This window comes from Dryobates pubescens, chromosome 1 (genome assembly GCF_014839835.1).
Source record: "Dryobates pubescens isolate bDryPub1 chromosome 1, bDryPub1.pri, whole genome shotgun sequence".
NCBI classification, from domain to species: domain Eukaryota; kingdom Metazoa; phylum Chordata; class Aves; order Piciformes; family Picidae; genus Dryobates; species Dryobates pubescens.
The window spans coordinates 57,753,863-57,768,759 of NC_071612.1; the positions used below are offsets into that span (position 1 = coordinate 57,753,863).

The following is a 14,897-nucleotide window of genomic DNA, read 5'->3' on the forward strand; positions in this document are numbered from 1 at the left end:
GTGATGTGGAAATGAGGTGTCTTTACAAGTCCTGCTGATTTACCTCGTAACCAGAGAAGGCAGGCTAGCATCAGGATAGCTTGAAACAAAGGTGAACGTCTGAGCTTCAACCTATAAAGGCTGATAAGTAAGATGAGTGCAGTGCTGCCTGTTTCACAAGGTGGATTAAGCCCAAAAGTGCCATGAGCATCTATAGGTTGATTTCTGTGGTTAGGAATGACAAGTTTAAGCTGATGTTTGTCATCTTTCCACAGCTGATTGCTTGGACCCAGCCTGCTCCAGCCACGGCATGTGCATCCACGGCGAGTGCCACTGCAACCCGGGCTGGGGTGGCAGCAACTGTGAAATCCTGAAGACAATGTGCCCTGACCAGTGCTCTGGCCATGGCACCTACCTTCAAGAGAGTGGTACCTGCACCTGTGACCCTAACTGGACAGGTCCAGATTGTTCCAATGGTAAGGATTAAAAGCTCTCACATTTTGTAAAATGATAATATCTTGAATAGCTGCATTTTAATGACATTACTGTGTTAGGACCTGACCTGCTGTCCTGATGGAAATCTTAGTGTTGACTTCAGTATGAAATGTGAATTGACTCAAATGTTCAAAATAATTGATGAATTTGAAGTATTTGAAAATCAGTGTATTTGTTAGTATCCTGGTTTCACTGGGATAGACTCATAGGCCAGCTGTGATCTGCAGCCTATTAGCAGTTTCCAGTCAGCCATGAACTTAAGCTGAGGGGCAAAAGCCAGGACAGCTGACTCAAGTTGGCTCACAGGTGCATCTTATACCATAAATGCCACATTCATTATAAAGAGAGATGCTTCCTGAAAAGTTCTTCCCCATGAGGGTGGTGAGACACTGGAACAGGCTGCACAGGGACTTGGTGGAAGTCTCATCCCTGGAGGTTTTTAAGGCCAAGCTGGGAGTGGCTGTGAGCAACCTGATGTAGTGTGAGGTGTCCTTGGCCATGGAACTGGATGATCTTTGAGGTCTCTTCCAACCCTAACAATTCTATGATTCTGTGGTGGCTTCTGCTGGCTTGCTGACCTTGGCTGTGTTCCTGTTGTGGCCAAGTACTAACAAGCTACTCTCGCCATTTCTCCTCTCTTCTCTCATCCCTTGTACAGGGAGGAAGAGGGGGGAAGCTATTGATGGCCCCCTGGTTCAGGGGGGTTCTTGTGTGGTTTATAAATTGTAAATACATGTAAATATTGTATAGTTTGTACATATTCATTGCATTTCATATTTTTAGATTGTAGTTCTGCTTCTAAATATAGCTTCATTTGCTTCCAACTGAGCTGGTCTGGCAATTGTATGTTGGGAGGTAGTTCTTTCAAATTAGCTGGGGGGTAATTTGAACCCACCACAGGATAACAGCTTCTAGGAAGAACACTTCCTATGAGGTTGAGCCTATGAGTAGGTCTCTGAAGAGATTAAAGTTGGCTCTCCTGAAGTCCCTGGTTGTTATCCTACTTACTAACCTGCTGCTTACTTGCATGATCCTGAACTCCACTATCTCATGGTCACTGCATTCAAGTCTGCCTCCAGACTTCACATCTCTGACTGGACCTTCTCTGTTCATTAGCACAAGCTCCAGAAGCACACCTCTCCTCATAGGCTCCTCCACCACCTGTGTCAAAAAGTTACCGTCAGCCTACTGCAGAAATCTCCTGGATTTTTTTGTGCCTTGCTCTATTGCCTTCCCAGCAAATACCAGGGTGGTTTGAAGTCCCCCGGTGATAATAAGGTCATGATAGTGAGGGCATGATATAAGTTCATATATGTAGTACTGGTATTGCAATATTAGTTTTGCCAATTCATTAAATCCATTTGCAAGGATCCCCTCTCCTTTTCCTGATCCTCCTTCCTGGCTATGAAAGGATCATCGGGTGATAGAGCAACTGCTATAATTTAGCCCTGGATAGGTGGCTAAACAGCAGCAGTACATTTTAACAGCCTTCACCTGAGTATCATCTTGCCTAATACATAAAAACTTAAAACTAGACTAGTGAAACTAGAGACAGCTAATTGGAGGTATTTTCTTGAAAACAGACATTATAGCAGTTTGAAGGCAAAGGGAATTCAAGAATGAATCCTAAACAGCTTTTGAGGAAGGGTGCAAGCTGCCAGGGTGGAAGGAGTTAGTAGGAGTGAAGAAGCAGAGGGAAGTCTGAAACTGAGCTTATTAAAACCATACCTTGAGCTTGGAAAGAAAGGAGAAAATGACTGGAGGTACTATCACAGAGAGCAGAACCTAAATATTTATGAAGTATGACAGCAGCCTTTTGACAAATATGAGTTTTTAGAATATTGTTTGGTAGCCACATATCAAAAGAGGAGTCATGTCTAACTGTGAGACATATATTTGTCTAAAACAGTTAATCTAAAAACTCAGATGATTTTGTTAATGAAAAGTGAACACATGGGCTAGCTGGGTTTATGCCAGCTTATGAATAAATATAACTTTTTCATGGGGAACCATCTTTGTAAAACAAATGTACTTCCTGATGAGGGTCTGTGGTTCTTCATAATGGTTTGTGCATATGAGAGTGATAAGACAGAATTCCAACTATGCAAGAAAAAGTGACAGAAAGAAGAAACTGTTGTCTTCTGTTAAATTTGTTTAGAAGAGAAAGTTCTCTTCTGAACATTGCTAGCACTAAAAAGGGCCATTTGTGAGAGATCCTTTCTAGTTCTCAGGCAAAACACAGACCCTCTGTTTCTTGACACAGTGTCCTCTGAGCTATTTTTGATCATTCAGTTATGCTCCATCTTTTATTTATGTTTCAAAGAAGGTTTGGCCAATAAAATAATGTAAAATACTTCTGATCATCTCAAGTATTTCAAAAGTGTCAAGCTCACGAAGGAGGTTTGTAAAAATGAGCACAGACTATTTGCTGAAGTTGTGCAAAATGACCTTCTGAGTAGTACAGTAGAAAAGTAAATTTAACCATAAACATTTTGTTAAACTGCTAGAAGGAGAAAAAAAAAAGAAAAAAGAATGAGTTGTTTCCAACAGGGGTTTATAGGTTTGAATTCAGCAGAGCTTTCCTCTATCTTCATCAGCAGTTTGTTCGTTAATTAGCCCTTCAATTCCACTTCAATTAAATTAACTCTAATTAATAAGTTCATTACAAAGATTGATGCACCTTGCTCAAAGCCAGTGTGCTAAAAGCTGATAAACACCTTTACCCTAATGAAAATTGATTAGATTGAAGAGAAATAGACCTTTCTTTCCTGAAGCTGCTTTGATGTTTTGTGACTCCTGTTAATCAAACCATCTTGCATCTCTTGATCACAAATTTAGTTCAAAAATACTATAAGGGACAAAAAAAACCATTTATAAAAAAAAGAGGAGGAAATTCTGTCTGTCTTTCTCCATAAAGGTTTTGGGCTGTTTCTTATGAGAAATATCACAGCTCCTTGATACTGTGTTTAATGGTCCACAGCGTGTTGAGACAGAGGGTTATACTCTATGGGAGAAGAAAAACACTGTTGAGTGAGAAGCTGGAAACCTTTTTAACACTGAATGCTTCTCCTTTTTTTGCTGTTGAAAACAATTGGGGTTTTTTATAACTAAACTGTTTGCTGCCTTTTCACAAGAAATCAAAACCTAAATACCGTACTTCCATGAACCAGTGTGTGGTTATAGTCAGCTGTATGCTAGGGAACTAAAGATGTCCCTCAGGATGAATTGTATCGCCTCTTGTTTTTCTGTTGTCTGCTTAGAAGTAAAATTTGCTGGAGTCTGACTAGAGGAATCAAAGCTGTAAATGTAGCAGCCTGAATTACCACCTTGTTTTAACTGAGACTTAACCTGTGGCTCTTAACATGTTTTTCAATTGTTCTATCAGTTATAAAATCCTGTTACTATATATAAATGACAGGTTAAATTGCTGTATGTTGATTTATTTTTTTAAGAATCTATTATTTAAACCAGACTGTTCATAGCTGTCACTGGTACAAATTTACTGAAAGTAAAATAGAATCATCTTTTATATTTAACAGATGTGTCAGTATGTCAGCATAGTACTAATTTGTCTCACTAAGGCTGATTCTTTATAATGAAAAAATGTGTCAGAAATGGCACATTTTTACTTTGGAAGTAAACAGGGAGCATGGTAGGGAGGGGAAACCTTGTTAAAACAAACTTTCATTAATACTAGATTTTTACTCACAACACATGATGACCTAGGTCTATGGTACCTAGTTTAGTAACTATGAGTACAGAGCAAGTTCTAGTAGGTGTAAGTGCCATACAGAATCATAGAATTGGTTTGGTTGGAAAAGACTTTTAAGATTGTCAAGTCCAACTGTCTGCCTAAGGTCACTATGGCCATTAAACCATGTCCTCAAGTGCCATGTCCACACATTTCTTAAACACCTCGAAATATCCAATCTAAACCTCCCCTGGCACAATTGCCTCTCATTCTGTCACCTGATACTAGGGAGAAGAGACTGACCCCTACCTCACTACAACCACAAAAAGTTAGTCTTAAGACATACGTGATCGCCAAAAAATATGATTGAGCCAACAGAAGAACTGTGGACTCTGAAGCGCTGCCAAGTCTGCCAGATAACTAAGTGAGCATTAGCGCAGAGATCAAGTTCTGTACTCCATATTCTGTTGCATCCTACCTGAAAATGCTTTTCACAGTAAAATTCTTTTGATTTAATTTTCAAAGGTTTTTGCCTTTCTTGTGTTGAAATATGTTCATATGTTGAATTGAAATGTTAGTGCTGCTAATTAATGCATACCCTGTCTCTCCTGTGTTTACTCTCTGCATCTCTCCTCTCAAATCCAGAAATCTGTTCAGTGGACTGCGGCACACATGGTGTGTGCATGGGTGGCACGTGTCGCTGCGAGGAAGGCTGGACGGGCGCAGCCTGTAACCAGAGAGCCTGCCACCCCCGCTGCGCCGAGCACGGCACCTGTAAAGACGGGAAGTGTGAATGCAGCCAAGGATGGAACGGAGAGCACTGTACCATTGGTAGGCTGGCTATGCTTTACCCTGTCTTCCCTGCAAAATCCAAACAGCCAGTGCTGCTGGCCATGTCTGAATAAGAAGCTTGATTCTTAAAAAAAATATTTGCATGTGTCAGTCTGTGTAAAGGAGTTGGTATTTTAAGAAAGGAAATGACTGTATAATGGCTCATCAAGCCTTCACACCTAGTTTGCTATGAAAAGGAGGAAGAAGAATTTCCTTTCCAGTCTTTCCTCTTTAACTGCCTTTTGCCTAGTGGGAGGTTACTTTTTTTTAAATTGTAAATATATTACTTGATTAGTGCTTTTCTATTTTCATGTGATAGCTTGATGTCTTTCAGAAATGAAGCTTCCTATTGTTTTTCTTTTTTTTTCTTTCTTTTATGGAGAAAACGCTCTAAAAAGTGACATACCTACACAAAAATGTCACTTCCACCTTATAATAAACATGATTGAGCTGCCAGAAATTATCTTCTTGTCACCATAATGCACTATTTTAGAATTATCTCAATTTTCTTACATGTAATTAATGTACCAGCAGTTTAATACAGCTGACTGAGAAGAAGCCATACTTATTACAGCTTCTGTGTTTCTGTAATCAAGTTAATTCTAGCACCTGGAAACCTTGGGAAATTACTATGCCTCTTGCAGTGGAGCGCTCCTTATTCAGTTACGTACAGTCCCTATGTCCCGTGTGCAGCAGGATGTCCCTCTTGAGCACACAGGCTTTGACAGTCAGTGAGTATGAGAAGTTGTGCCTGTAGATAAGGGAACTAAGAAAAAGTGGAGGAGGAGTTGCCAAAAGGTTTATCATTTTAATATTGATTTTGTATAGCTGTAGTGCTGTGAAATTCTGTTCCACATTAAATCCCCCTTTGTACAAGATGCTTCAGGTCTGTAACAGAGGTAGAGGATCCTGTCCAAACTATGTTTGTCTCAGAATAAACACAAGGGAAAAATACTGTGTGACAACAGGTAGGAAGCACAAAGCAACTGGCAATGGCCTAACTGTCAGAGATTACTAGTTTGTACTTAGATGTGTGGGGAGCATTGCAGAAAGTTCAACAGAAGCTGTGACTGGGTAACAAAGTGGCTCTGCAGGTGTTTATGGGACACCTCTCCCAAGTGTGAGAAGCATAATGGCTGTGGTCTTAGAGGTGGGCTGAATAGCCAATAAAAGAGGCAGCCACAGGTCAGACAAAGGCAAGCATGGGTAAATACTGGGTAATATGAATAATAAAATAAAATAGCATAAAAAAGCTCACGACTTTTTGTTTGGAGAGATGGTGGAGAGTCAGTTAGAAGAGACGATGTAGGCAAAACAATATGATAGTACAGTAAGTCTAGTAGCAGTAGAAGTGAAGGATGTGACTACAGAATTATTTGCTTTATCCACAAGCTGAAAGAGGCTGGAGGCTGGTTTTGTGAATGTTTTGAAAGAGTTCTAACTCTGGATTTGTTAGCACAGCTAAGCCATCACTGGGGCATTAGAGCACTGAGCATTAGAAAACAGTAAAACTCAGGCTGTGTTCCTGGATAGCTTACAGACCTGATTGAGAGACCAGGGTGGTGTAAGCTTTGATAGCAGGGAAAATGAGGGCCTGTTACAGCTGTATGGCGAATACCCACATCATTGCACCAGGAAGCGGGCAGTGGTTTATTTTGAAGAAAGGAGTCCAATGTGAAGTAGTAAGATAGATTTGTGAATTGTTCTTTACAAAAATTGCAATGTTTTTGTTGATGTTTACTAATGAGATTGCTCAGACGTGTGAGGGAAAGGGACTGCAGAATCCCAGGGAGAATTGATAGGGTTAATATTTTTGAGGAGTTTCCAGAAAACATGCTGATAAAGAGAGTGGAGAGGAGGGAGAGAACTGCTTTCTGAACAATAAAATAAAGTGACTCTTTAGAAGGAGGATAAAGCCTTTTCTTTGACCGCTTTAACTTGCCAACGAGCAATTACTCAGCAGATCGCTCTGCTGTTGGTCTCAGCAGCTGTTGACCTTGGCAGTATTTCAAGGGTTGTAGTTCTACATGGATGAACTGCTCTTGAACAATTTTTCCAACATTCTAAGCACAAACAAGTTTTTCCTCAGCACTGGGCAAGCAGATCTGTATTCCCACCTGTTTATTCTTTAAATGGGTGTTTACTTTGTGGCTGCTGCTGTAAAGATAGTTTGATTTGTTTATATTGCCCTTACAGCCTCCAAGAGAAATAATAAGGTACAGGCTCTAGCCTGCTGTTATATTTATTTTTCTTAAAGCTGTTTTCTACAAGAGCCTAGTGTTATGGAGAAACCAGGTTCTCTTATTGCTTATTTCCAAGAGTATTTCCTCTTAGTGGATGAAAAATTACTGCCTCCTCAACTTGGCAGATGAAGATTCAGATTGACTCTCACCTACTCTAACATAGGTAGGAGATCTTTCTGAGCAATAAAATTCAAAGCAGAAGGGACATCAGATTGTTTCTCCATGCATATAATCACCCTCCATTTGTAACTCAGGAATTTTTTGCTACTGCTCTTAACTAGGAAGCAGAATATTTATCTAATTTGTCTTATATGTATGAAGGACTTTCACTGTCTCCTTCATACATCTAAAAATAAGACCTGCATCCTTGTTGTTTCTAAAGGACATTAACCATCTAGCTGCAGTGGTGTGAAGGATTTTAGAAATGCAGATACATTCGTTTGTAGGAGCTGTTAGCTGCAAGTCACATAAACTGCATCAGCCTAACAATTTCTTTGGGAAAGGAATATTCCGAGTAAGTTGTAAATTTTAAGGGCAGTGTGCTTTATTCACTTTTTTGGAAAAGAAATAGCCCACTAGCTCTCTAGCTGGATGCACAAAATGGGGTAGATATGTGTACATTAATCATAGATGCACTAACTGGAATGTGTTCTGAATTGTCCAAATCCATAACGCAGCTGATGATGGTATTTTTCTCAAGCATGAATGCCATTTAAAATGGTGACAGTGTTTTGCACCTCAGCTGATGGTTTTTGTGTGTTTCTAAATGCTATCTGTTCAGTCCCATTTTCAGTCAGCCTACTCTTTGTGTTGTTAGTTGACAAGTATTAAAGGTTTGAAAGAAGGGAACAACAGATGAATCTCCTTAATTAAACAAGATAGTCCTTAGTTTGATTCCTCTCTAAGCTCTTCTAAACCCTAGATTGCTTCTTGAATTATGCTGCTTTTTTGCATATACTTGAAGATATTCAAATAGCAATTTGGCCAAAGCAAATTCTAAGTGATCTAAATTTCCAGAGACCTGCTTTTTTTATTTTGGGTGTTGTTTTTTTTTTTACTAGTTGAGGACATTGGGAAGAAAAAGCATAGGTGATTGTATAGAAAAAATTTAGACATCTGCTTCCATGGGTTGTCAGTGTTTCTCTAAGGCTGAAGATCACAAGATAGGAATTGGGAACTTATATACATGTGTATTTTGTGTGCTTCTGATTTGTGAGAGAAAAGAACAATCTAAATAAAGCACATTTTTTTTCTTTTCTTTGTTTGGAAACAGTGTGTAGTAAGTATGGAAACAATGTATAGTAAGCTGGCCAAGATTGGTTTGACTAATGAGGTAAACCTGATGAGTGTGTTGCTGATATCCACTGTTTCATTATGCATATCTGGCACAGGGTAGCTCCGTCATCAACAGCACACCTGATGGGGGCCACACTGAGTTATTTCCTTCGGTATGAATACATAATGCCAAAGATTTATATCAAAAATGTTCAGCATCTAACTACGTGCTCACTGTTGTGAGGAAATTAATAAGAATGAACAAATCTCAAGAATTGTTGCTATTAAGACTCTTACACATTTGCACTAAACACTGGCAATGCATGTTTCAAATACTAAACAATTTAAGGCTTCTAAACTGTTCGCTCTCTTTTCCCTCCTCTGAGAATTGTAGTGTTTTACCACTTCCTGTATCTTCTTCCCCATGAGAAGAGGTTGAATCAACAGTTTACTGCAAAGCTATGGAAATTCACCTGTCAATTGTTTATTTGGTCTGGGAGTGACAGATCAGATAAAGAATTGTTTATTTTGGGTCTGAGGTGAACATCCAGCATAGTATTTTGTGAAGCTCAACCTGCACCTCAATGTGATACAATAACCACACACACACAGCTAGTGCACAGGTGATAACCTGGTTGAAAATTTGCTATGTAATTAAGTTTTCATAACACAATTGTGCTAAAATGTGGTTTTGTTTCTTTTCTGTCCTGGCTTACAATGAGCTCAGTGCCCCTCTCCTGTCTGAGTAGTTGTTTTGTGAGATTGGCACAGATTATTATTTCAAGAAGTCTGTTATTTTTTGTGATGTAACTGGCTTGAACCATGAGAAAATTAAGTAACTGTCATAGGAAATCCATAAATATGAATATTTTTCCAGCTGCTTTTCTATTAAACTTGGTTAGCTGAATGAAATTAGTAAATAATTATGCTGGTGGGGAGTCTGCTATATCCATGTGCTGTGTAACGTCTTTGTTTTACAATACGGCTTAATTTTTTTTCTATAGACCAAATTAGTTTTAATGTAATCTAAATTGCAAATTGGCCAATTTGCATCAAAACGATGCCTTCTTGTTCAGATTTGTCAACACCTCTTTTTTAAAAAGTCTTTAACATTAAGCATGGGTGGGTAAGACCATCTGTTTATGGAGCTTGCCTGCAGCTCCATTACTTAACACATGAGGCAGGTTACAGCTGTTTAATTGTTACTGCATTGAACGATTATCTTCCAGTCCAAAATTAATATATATAAGTATGCATGGAAAGCATGTTGTTAAACATAAGTGATCTAAATGTGTATTAATCCCTCAGGAGGGCTGCAGTTAGTATTGTGGTACTTTCATACTGCTTTTGACTCCCCGTGAGACTACTTTTACTTGGTCTATAGAGCTGAAATTCAAATCTAGTGGTGGTCCGCTGTGGAAGAGTAAAGCTTGGAATATGTTTATATTCCATTGAGAATTGGTATCTAATTGGTTTATCTTCTGAGAACTTCCCCCAAGTTTAGTTGAGAAAAAGATAACATGGGATAGCAAAGTACTTATTTTCACATTTTTCTTTGCATGAAATGACACTAACGTGGCATACAAACCCATCAAGCCCAAGGAAGAAAAGAATTCTTTAGAGGAAATGTCTTGTTTCAGGTGTTGAAGCTGCAAAAAACAGGGAAGTCATCTAGTTTACCATATATTCAGAATTACGAAAAAATAACATCTAAAGCATGCCTCATATATACAGATTCTGTCCTGATGACTCTTTAAAGTGGTTTTCTGACTAGAGATAAACATGCAGTCAATATTGTGTGCCCATGTGAACGTGGGCAGAGTAAGCTCAGAAACACTGCTAGTAATGAGGATTGCTAAGTAATAATCTCCTCCACTAAGTTACATGCTCTGCACCTGCTCTCTTCTGCACGTGTTTAGCTTAGGGCTCCTTATAGTACGGATTTCAAATACTACAGGGGAATGACACTTCATCTCTTCAAAAGATTGCAGAGCACGTCAAGACAAATATGTTGGTCTTGTTAATTAAAGGAAGTGCTTATAGAAAACTTGATATGGCTATATATCATTACACTACATATTTTTGAACTATGATCTTGACAAAGTAAGTCATGGACTGATTTGAGGGCTTGATTGATCTTCCCCACCTTTGTGGGTTAGTGGGACAACAGCATGGATAACGAGAATGATGATGGTCATCATCATTTTAATACTGATGCTATGTTGCCAAGCATGATTTACTTTTCTCTGCAGTTTAAGTTACTGAGAATATGCACTTTTCATAGTGTTTTAATGTGTCAGGTATTTAGTGTACCTTAATGTATCCATGCCAAGAGTTCATCATACATTTTAAGATTCTTTTGAGATTTTAAAATTTTGATTAGAAAGACAGTTCTGGGCCCCTTGTCCAGTTCTGGGCCCCTTGTCCAGTTCTGGGCCCCTCAGTTTAGGAAGGACATCGAGACACTTGAACGTGTCCAGAGAAGGGCAACAAGGCTGGGGAGAGGCCTTGAGCACAAGCCCTATGAGGAGAGGCTGAGGGAGCTGGAATTGTTTAGCCTGGAGAAGAGAAGGATCAGAGGCGACCTCATTGCCCTCTACAACTACCTGAAGGGTGGTTGTAGCCAGGTGGGGGTTGGTCTCTTCTCCCAGGCAACCAGCACCAGAACAAGGGGACACAGTCTCAAGTTGTGTCAGGGGAGGTTTAGACTCGAGGTGAGGAAAAAGTTCTTCACTGAGCGAGTCATTCGTCATTGGAATGGGCTGCCCAGGGAGGTGGTGGAGTCGCCGTCCCTGGAGGTGTTCAAGGGGAGATTGGACGTGGCGCTTGGTGCTATGATCTAGTTGTGAGGTCTGTTGGAACAGGTTGGACTTGATGATCCTTGGGGTCTCTTCCAACCTTAGTTACTGTGATACTGTGATACTGTGATACTGTGACTTTTTTGTCCTTCAGTTAGAATAAATACTGCTGTATGAATACATTTTGTAATTATCAAAATTCCTAGATTTGTCTTTTCCCTTAGTTTTGAGTCCATGGAATTATACCCGACTACGTATTTAACCTAAAAATTAACACTGTATCTGGATGAAGGTGTGATCTTTGGCATTCAAATAGTTCATTCCCAGATAAAATTAACCAGTGTGCTGGGTTACACCCATCCTGGGGGGAGGGCTGCAAGAGCCCTGCTTCTCCTGAGGGACAAAAGAAACCTGATCCAGATCAACAGAGAGGGACTTGGTTTCCCCCTCCCAGGAGGAGGGGTCCCCTGGGTCAAAGGTGGTCTATTCCACTCCTGCTTCCTGTCCAGCAAAGGAGTACTCTGCAGCCATTTGTTCTCTTTTCTCTGCCTCACCTGCTTGAGAGGGCCAATGGCTTCAGGCAGTCTCCTGATTCTTCCACATGGTCAGGCCTGGCCTCTCCCTACTGCATCCACACTTCTCTAAAGGACTGAAAATCCACATACATCCAGGGAAATATAAGGCCATCATTTTATATATTTTCTTATTCATCCTTATTCCTTACCCTTGTAAACCCTCCCTGTTACTGCTGGATGTATGTTTTGCTAAAGAAATTACTGCTCCTATTTCCAAACCAACTTCTTCTCTTTTCCCCTACTCCCCCTTTTTTTTTTTCTTTCTCTCCTTCCTCCTTATCAGGGAGGGAGGGGCAGGGGAGGAAGTTCAGGTTAGGCACATTTTCAGAAAACAGCAGAATCCTCTGAGATATGAGGAATTTTAAAGCATGTTGCAAAGCTTACTTGAGCTGAAGGGGCCAGAAAGTAAGTGGCTTTGTACGTTACGTAGTTGTACGCTGATCAGACATATTCTGAAAGTACTTCCATTCAAGTAGAAAGGTGGACACAGCAATGCTTCCCATCCTATTCCATCCTCTTCTATGTTTTCAAGCTAAATTTATCTTTCACGCAGTTCCTAGTGCAAGCATCAGGCTTTACATGCATCTGAGGCAGGTCTTTGAGTTTATCAGTGGTCTCAAATAGATATTTGCATTTTTTCCAGCCTTTCCATGTGGGACAGTTCTAAATCCTTAATAGCATATACCCTTTCTTCTAAATCCTCTTCCCACTGAATAGATGTTAACAGCAACAGCACTGCTCCTGAACTTGTCGACTGTCCCAAATTTCCTATGTTTACTGTATCCTTCAAAGCAACTGAACCTTTTATTCTAAGATATGTGGCTTTTCAGTACTAAAGGTGAGAAATCTTACTTTATAGTACAATAGGGATGAACTCCAGAACAAAAAATCTACAGAGGCTCATGTGCTTTGTACGTAAAAACCCATAAATGGTTGCTGCAGAGGGCAGTTGTGGTTTTGGCAAGGGATAAATTGAAGTGAATTGAGGTCACTGTGCAGAAACCTATGCCGCAGAAACCTGTGCAGCAGATATTTCTGCTGCAGGTGCATGTAGACAGTGGAGAAAAGTGCAGAAATGATGGAAAAAAAATATGATTTCAGTATGAGAATTATGTTCTGGCCTATATAGGAATGAAACAAAATTGTCTCAAACTATTATTCCATCCATGTGTTCTCCTTTACGAGAAGGGCAAAATGGGAATTTAGGAGTAAAAAACTATCAAAAGGAAAGACTGCTTGTAATCTTCCTCTATTGGCAGCAATACTGTGAACATATGGTGTGTCTAAGACAAGGTTCTTATAAACAGAGAAAGGATGACGACCATGAGCTTCTTATGGTGAAAGAACATGTGCTTCCAGTACTGTTCAGTGATGAATAGAGAAAATTACATTTGCAAGTGATACCAAAGCCCACTGCCCCAAACACTTTGAAGGCAGGACAAGAATTTTAAATTACTTTAACAAATAGCACAGGCTACGGAGAAAAATAAGGTGCAGTTCAACAAATGCTGGGTTCTGTGCTTAAGTAAGAATAATCAGCTTCACAAATTCAGGTTAGGAAGCAGATCGGCAGGCAGAAGAAACTCAGAAGAGGCTCTAGTGGGTGATGAATTTGACACAAGTGAACCACTCTAGACAGGCTTGAACAATAATTTTTAAATTTTTTGAATTCTGGGCACCTGTAAGTTTTCTGATAGAGGTGTGGAGCTTGTAATGCAACTCTCTTTCTCTTCTGTTGGCATGTGTCTGTGAAGCCACCTGGCTTTAGTCATATTCTTTTCTACTTTTGCTTTATGTCTGCTGGTGGTGCTCTGAGGTCAAATTCTGCTCTTACAGCAAAGGTGGTGCTCAGGTCCTGTGGAGCTATTGAGTTGACACTCTAATGGGACTATATATACACTACCAAAAAAAACCGTGGCATGTTGTTGTCTAGTGTACTGGTTATAAAAATTATGAGGGGAGATGATGTCTGATGGAGGATAATAATGTAAACCAATATAAATTTGCTGTATAGTGTTTAGAAGAATGTCACCATTATAATCATAGAATTGTTAGGGTTGGAAGGGACCTCAAGGATCATCCAGTTCCAACTCCCCTGCCATGCGCAGGGACACCTCACACTAGATCAGGTTGCTCAGGGCTGCATTCAGCCTGGCCTTAAAAACTTCCTGGGATGGAGCTTCTACCACCTCCTTGGGCAACCTGTTCCAGTGTCTCACCACCCTCATGGTGAAGAACTTCTTCCTAACATCCAATCTGAATCTACCCATTTCTATTTTTGTTCCATTACCCCTAGCCCTATCATTACCTTTCTTGTAGGCCCCCTTCCTCCATTCCCTGCCATTATCTTCCATTATTCCTGGAGTGTGGCTGGAGCCCTTACTAGTGAAGACTGAGGCAAAGAAGTCATTGAGAACCTCAGCCTTCTGAATGTCACTCGCCCCCAGTTCTCCTGTTTCCTTTCTGAGGGGGCCCACACCCTCCCTAGTCTTCTTTTTACCATTAATATACCTATAGAAATTTTTACTGTTCCCCTTGATCTCCCAGGCTAGATTTAATTCTAACTGAGCTTTAGCTTTTCCAACCAGGTCTCTTGCTGCTCAGGCAGCTTCTTTATATGCCCCTCAGGGTTGTCAGCTTGGGATACATCCTCCTAGTCGCCCTGAGGAACTTAAATTCTGTTGCTTCACAGTCACTGCAGCCAAGGTTATCCCTGAGCCTCACATTGGTCACCAGCCCTTCCCTATTGGTGAGAACAAGGTCCAGCATAGCACCTTTTCTCATTGGTGCCTATACCACTTGGAGGAGGAAGTTGTCATCTATGCATTCCAGGAACATCGTGGAATGCTGATACCTAGCTGTGTTGTCCCTCCAGCAGATGTCAGGGTGGTTGGAATCCCCTACAAGGACCAGGGCTTGTAAACATGAAGCCACTTCTGTTTGTCTGTGGAGGGCCTCATCTGCTTGGTTCTGCTGGTCAGGTGGCCTGTAGCAGACCCCTACAGTAACA

General features: G+C 40.4%; 1 protein-coding gene across 1 annotated transcript in view; it reads left to right on the top strand.

Annotated features, from left to right (window-relative positions):
• Positions 1-14,897, top strand: part of TENM3 (teneurin transmembrane protein 3) — a 481,887-nt gene that overhangs the window by 395,686 nt on the left and 71,304 nt on the right. Inside the window, exons 13-14 of the mRNA XM_054166328.1 lie at positions 255-455; positions 4,811-4,996. Coding sequence (XP_054022303.1) covers positions 255-455; positions 4,811-4,996 — 387 coding nt within the window. The remainder of the gene's footprint in view (positions 1-254; positions 456-4,810; positions 4,997-14,897) is intronic.